The sequence below is a fragment of the Egretta garzetta genome, unplaced genomic scaffold, assembly GCF_000687185.1.
Source record: "Egretta garzetta isolate BGI_Z169 unplaced genomic scaffold, ASM68718v1 scaffold43, whole genome shotgun sequence".
NCBI lineage: Eukaryota > Metazoa > Chordata > Aves > Pelecaniformes > Ardeidae > Egretta > Egretta garzetta.
The window spans coordinates 769622-774890 of record NW_009259047.1 but is presented as its reverse complement, the minus strand read 5'-3'; the positions used below and the strand labels follow the sequence as shown (position 1 = coordinate 774890).

Genomic DNA, 5269 nt, shown 5'->3' with positions numbered 1-5269 from the left:
TCTTAAGGTGAGGGGGTTTTTCTGCTCTGTATTTTTTTTTTAGGAGCTGATTAGTAGCGCCGTGCTTCTTTAGTATAAAATCTGCATCTGCTTATGAATGAAATGCAAAGCAATAACGAGAAATATGAGCCTATATTATAAAGCTTCCCTTAGCGTGTAGCTTTGTTCCCTCGTAATCGGAAAAACTGTACTTGAGTTATGTACTGCACAGTCCCCACAGGTAAGGCCGATGCCATATTTGGAGGTGCTGGAAACCAAGCAGCTCCATATCTCAACTGCACTTGCAGTCTCTGAAGTGTAATTTTCAAACCTGCAGCATACTTAATTCGCGCTGTAGTTTCACTTGCTGTCTCTTTCCTTTTCCAGTGTTTTACATGCTCTACCTGCCGGAATCGCCTGGTCCCCGGAGATCGGTTTCACTACATCAATGGCAGTTTATTTTGTGAACATGATAGACCTACAGCTCTCATCAATGGCCATTTGAATTCACTTCAGAGTAATCCACTACTGCCAGACCAGAAGGTGAATACTCAACAATTACTAATAAGCTTTATTAGAGCTAAATGAAGATCAATTTCTTTTCATTCTAATAGCGGACATTCCCCGCCCCTGCAAGGAGACCTTTAAGTAACTGAACTTACCTTAAGTAACGTAGGCACAGGGTACGGGGAGAAAATACTAACCTTTTAACTATGAATGACCCATAGGGCGAGCCAGTTTATTTTGGTTTGGGCATGTGCATCTGTACAGCTGTTGAACTCCTTATGTACCAAGCAAAATGGAGAGCGTACGTTAATACAAACTCTTAACAAAGAGAAGTATTTTATTTTATAATCTCGGAAATTAAGGGCTACGAGAGAGCAGGCTTCTGTGGGAGGAAAATTAGAGCCTTTAATATGGAAATAAATGTCTTGTGAAGAGAAGGCTCCTGAACTAAACTGATGTATTTCACTTTAATACTAAGGTTCTAGTTGAGGAAGCATGCTGGGGTACTCTTTCAGAAGTATTTTCTTGCCTGTTTTGTATGTCATAACTCAGATTTAAAAACCAAAGTGCTATTTTCTTATCGCTCCATAACACTAATAGCTCAACTAGAGATTGTATATCTCTGTGGTTGATAGCTCTTGGTTTCTAGCTAAATGAATAAATAATGACTGTACAAATCATACAGAGAAGAAGAACAAGAAGAAAAAAAAATTCCTGATCAACAGTTGTCCTGTAACTCTGAAACTAGATAGTTTTAGATCTATTTTAATCTCCTTAATAAGTCCTAAAGCTATGCAAGTGAGTGCATTTTGATAACTGCTGTGCCTAATTTGTAACAATTACTGTCAACCTTGAGTTAAGAGACTGTTCATTCCACCCTGGTCCAGAAAAGAGTGAATGTATGACTCTTGCACATAATTTTATTCACATCATATTTCATACTGATTATGTATTGATGACATTGATTCATTTACTCTTTACAGCGCCACTTGCATGGATATTAAATCTTATTGACCACAGATGAATTTTAATTTCAGATTGGTGATAGATTTTTCCATCAGCTCTGATAGTATATTTGACTTTTTCATCATTAACCCAGGCAATCACACAGCACTGAGTTATTGCAATGAAACAAAAAGTGCACACTTCAGTTGGTAATTCTTTATAGATTTACAATAGGAACTTCATTAATGTCGGTAAGGATCACAAAAAATAACATTTATCTGCAAATAGGAATTTGGAAGATTAAAAAAATCTGGGACAAATGCTAGGCTGATCTATTCTGTAACGTACAGAATATTTTTTAGTGCTTTTACTTAGTGGAGAAACATGTCCAAGAAAACACAAACGGGTTTTTAATTTCCATGATTTTTTTTTTGTTGTGTTGCCACATTTCAATATCCATGTTTGCTTTTTTTTTCTTGTGCATAAATTTACTGATTAATTTTAAGTATTCTTTCAAGCCTTACGCAGTGAATGTAATTACATCAAAATAAAACATGGACCTTTTTTATTTACTTAATTTGTCAATCGAGGTGATGAGAGAGTTGAGTACAAAAGTCCTATGTAGTCAGGCAGAGCAAAGATAATTAAGATTGGAGAAGAATGTGCAGCCTCTTCTCAAGGAAGTACAAATACAGTTAAAGATTCATAGATTTATACTGTTGTGAATTTTAATGAAACAAATCTGTAATAGAGACTAGCTAGCAGTGAATCTGTTAAGTGAATATTTGTAGGCACCCCATTTCAAAATACAGGTAAACCCATTCATCTTTATACACCACAGTAAAAGGTTTACCATGCTGAGAGAGTGGTTTATCCACTTGTCTTCTACGAATGTAAAGTTTAATGTAACTTCAAATAGGTGTCTAAATTGTCATTTAGTTTTATCAGTTTCTTACTATGCCTTAGCAAAACATAAAAATGATTTAGTTGCAATAAAAGCAGTAGACATGATGAGGAACATAGAACATGGAAAAGAGAAGTAAAATTGGACTGGGCTTGCAGAGCTCGCGGCTGTAGGCACCTGGTAGAAGCTAAGGCAGAGGAAACAGCGAGAACGGGTTTTTATTTGGGCCTGCATGGCTACAGGCAGGGATGAGGCAGAGGAAGAGGTACTGGGGAGAGGACTGGGGGGAGAGATTATAGCTTGGGGTTTTTCTTTCCTTTATAATACCATTTCTTGAGAAAAATGGCATAAATTCTCCTACTGGTTTTCAAAGGGGAACCGCGGAACACCTGGACCCCAGAAAACTGAAATAGAGCTGAGGAGACGAGTTGATAATTCATCGACTTGTCAGGTTTCTGGAGTTTTGGAAGCTGCAGGGGAAGGTGCCAAAAGAGTCGTGTTTTGTACGTTGGCTTTTTAACAGCCTGAAGATGTTCACATCCAAGATGTTTTCCAGAAAGCTGCGCGTTTCAGGGCCACTAATTACAAATGTTCTTCTGCTATGACAGAGTTGGCTGTAACAGATACTTTTTATTAAACATTAAAGATCAATCAGTCTCCAGGTTGTTCTACCGCTACAGCTTATAGACATAGCAGACTATTCCACAGGCTTTTTTATTAAACTGAAGAGATTGAGACATACTCCCAGCATTAAAACAGGGTTTTGTTGCATACGTGAAGGCGACGTTTAGGAGCTCGCTGTTGTCTCAGTGTAGTTGACGGGTTAATACCTACTGGTGATGGGTGCAGGCAGAAAGGGTCGCATGACCTAACTTTGTTTAAAAACTTGATTTTCTTTTTAAGGAGGCAAATGCAGTGATGTTGGCTAATCCTGCCTTGTGCCTCCCCGAGGCAGTTCACACATGTAAATGGTAACTTCCCATCACTGGATATGTAGTTTGGGGGGAAAAAAAAAGCCCCAAACAAACCCAAACCTGTTTTCTCTAAACTCAGTCCTGCTTGCCTGCAGAATGCAGACTCCTAGTTCGTGACGTCCTGCGTGCCGTTTCACGTGAAGGGGCTGTATTGTCAAGAATTCTCTGACGCTTTTTCGGTAGTGGTAGTATTCCTGTAGTATTTCCTCTTTGCAACGGTATTACCACCTCCCAAAGGTGTAAATTTTCCACCGGTTGGCAGTGTTCATAGCAAACGCTTGGCCTCAGCTTCTATACTTTATTTAAAAGTATGGGTTAGATTACGTCTCTCAGAGAAGATCTTAAAAAATCTTCTAGTTTACATATCACTCAACAATTCCCTTGTAGTTACATAATTGGTGTTGTCTGTGTCCATAGTAGAAGATATTTGATGCTCATTTATTAAATATGCTTGCTGGCTGCTCCCTAATCTTTGTTCTGGACAGACAAATTACCTTTCTCACACTGAGCTTCAGCTCTGGGGAATTAAACCTCCAAGCCTCTACTACTTTAATTAGCTTGAAAGTGGGGGGTTGCAGTTACTAATAGACCTCAGGCTTTTAGTAACTTAGAGAAAGGGTGAAAAAAGAACTTCCTGGGAAGCGCAAAATGTCATTTAAAAACCATAAAAATCTAATATATATTATTTCATTTTGGTAATTGCAAACAGATTGTATTTGAAGACTATGGATGATCATTTCTATTTTATCCATGAAAGTTTAGATTTTTATTGAGTGAGACACTTTTAATTATCACAATTCATTAACACCAGTGTGAAAGCACATGTTTGACTTCATATATTAAAATGTTTATGTAACATTAACTAACACACCAGATGAGGAATTTTAAATGGGGGGGAAAAATCCTGAAATATCTATATTTAGCTCTTGTGCAATGCAGCATATTAACCAAAGTTGCCTTGGGAGGATATTGGCTGTACTTCTTATTTGCTTTACACACTATTTCTTCCAATTATAAGATCATATTACTGGCTTCTTCAAAGGCATGGCATAATGTTTCTTCCCTTTTAAAAGGGGCCCAGAAAAACCACCTTATTCACTGTGCGATTTGTTACCAGAAAGTACGCTTCTTTATTGCTGTCGTCTCTTCTTTTTTTTTTTTTTTTATTTTTTTCCTTTTTTTCCTCCCTGTCTGCTCTTCTTAGTAGTGAAACTGCGGAAAATGTTTGCTTTTTGCTATTTGAAGTTGAAACGTTAGCAGTATGAATGGATAGTGTAGAAAGCCTTAATCAAGTCACAGTTGGAAAGTAATCTAATAAAAAAGAGATTAGTGAATAAGGAAAAGACAAAAGCAGTCATGTTGTAGTTTCCTATCTCAACTTTAGTATTCTAGCTAAGATACCCATTTTTATTTCTTACAGGTCTGCTAAAAGGTCAGAGTAATGCAGAATGCGTGCCTTCATCTCAAATTTTGTTCATCACAGATGGATCCCATGTCTCCAAGTAGACAAGTCACCTTTGTAGCTAGCATCAATGCCAGCTCCATACCATTGCACCTTCTTTATTCTTGATTGCCCTTCCCACATTTATTGGTGTATTAAAATGACTGAATATGAACATTAAGGACTCCATGAACCTGGGCTAATGGGAGACTGTAGAGAAAATGAAAAAAGATCCACCGGAGGACATCTTGGGGGGGGGCGGGTGGGGAAGATGACTAATGAAGCTAATTAAAAGAAGCATTGAAATCTGCTTTCTACCCTCATTAACAATTAGCAGGGCACTGGCCAGTTTGTACCCTGTGTTTTACCTTAACAACATTCTATTTGCTCTTTGTATATTTAAGTGTTGTAAGGAAATGTGTTTCAATCAAACTGAACATGAGATAAAGATGTGGCTTTTGTGATACTCTATCACAAACACTTTTATTGTATCTCTGTAAAATACAATGTATGTATGCA

The 5269-nt window shown here is 37.5% G+C and overlaps 1 protein-coding gene across 1 annotated transcript in view; it reads left to right on the top strand.

Annotated features, from left to right (window-relative positions):
- The window catches only part of LMO4 (LIM domain only 4), a 7105-nt gene extending 2119 nt beyond the window's left edge, over positions 1 to 4986 (top strand). Inside the window, exons 3-4 of the mRNA XM_009635101.2 lie at positions 311 to 522; positions 4730 to 4986. Coding sequence (XP_009633396.2) covers positions 311 to 522; positions 4730 to 4738 — 221 coding nt within the window. The 3' untranslated portion in view covers positions 4739 to 4986. The remainder of the gene's footprint in view (positions 1 to 310; positions 523 to 4729) is intronic.
- The last annotated feature ends 283 nt before the right edge of the window (positions 4987 to 5269 follow it).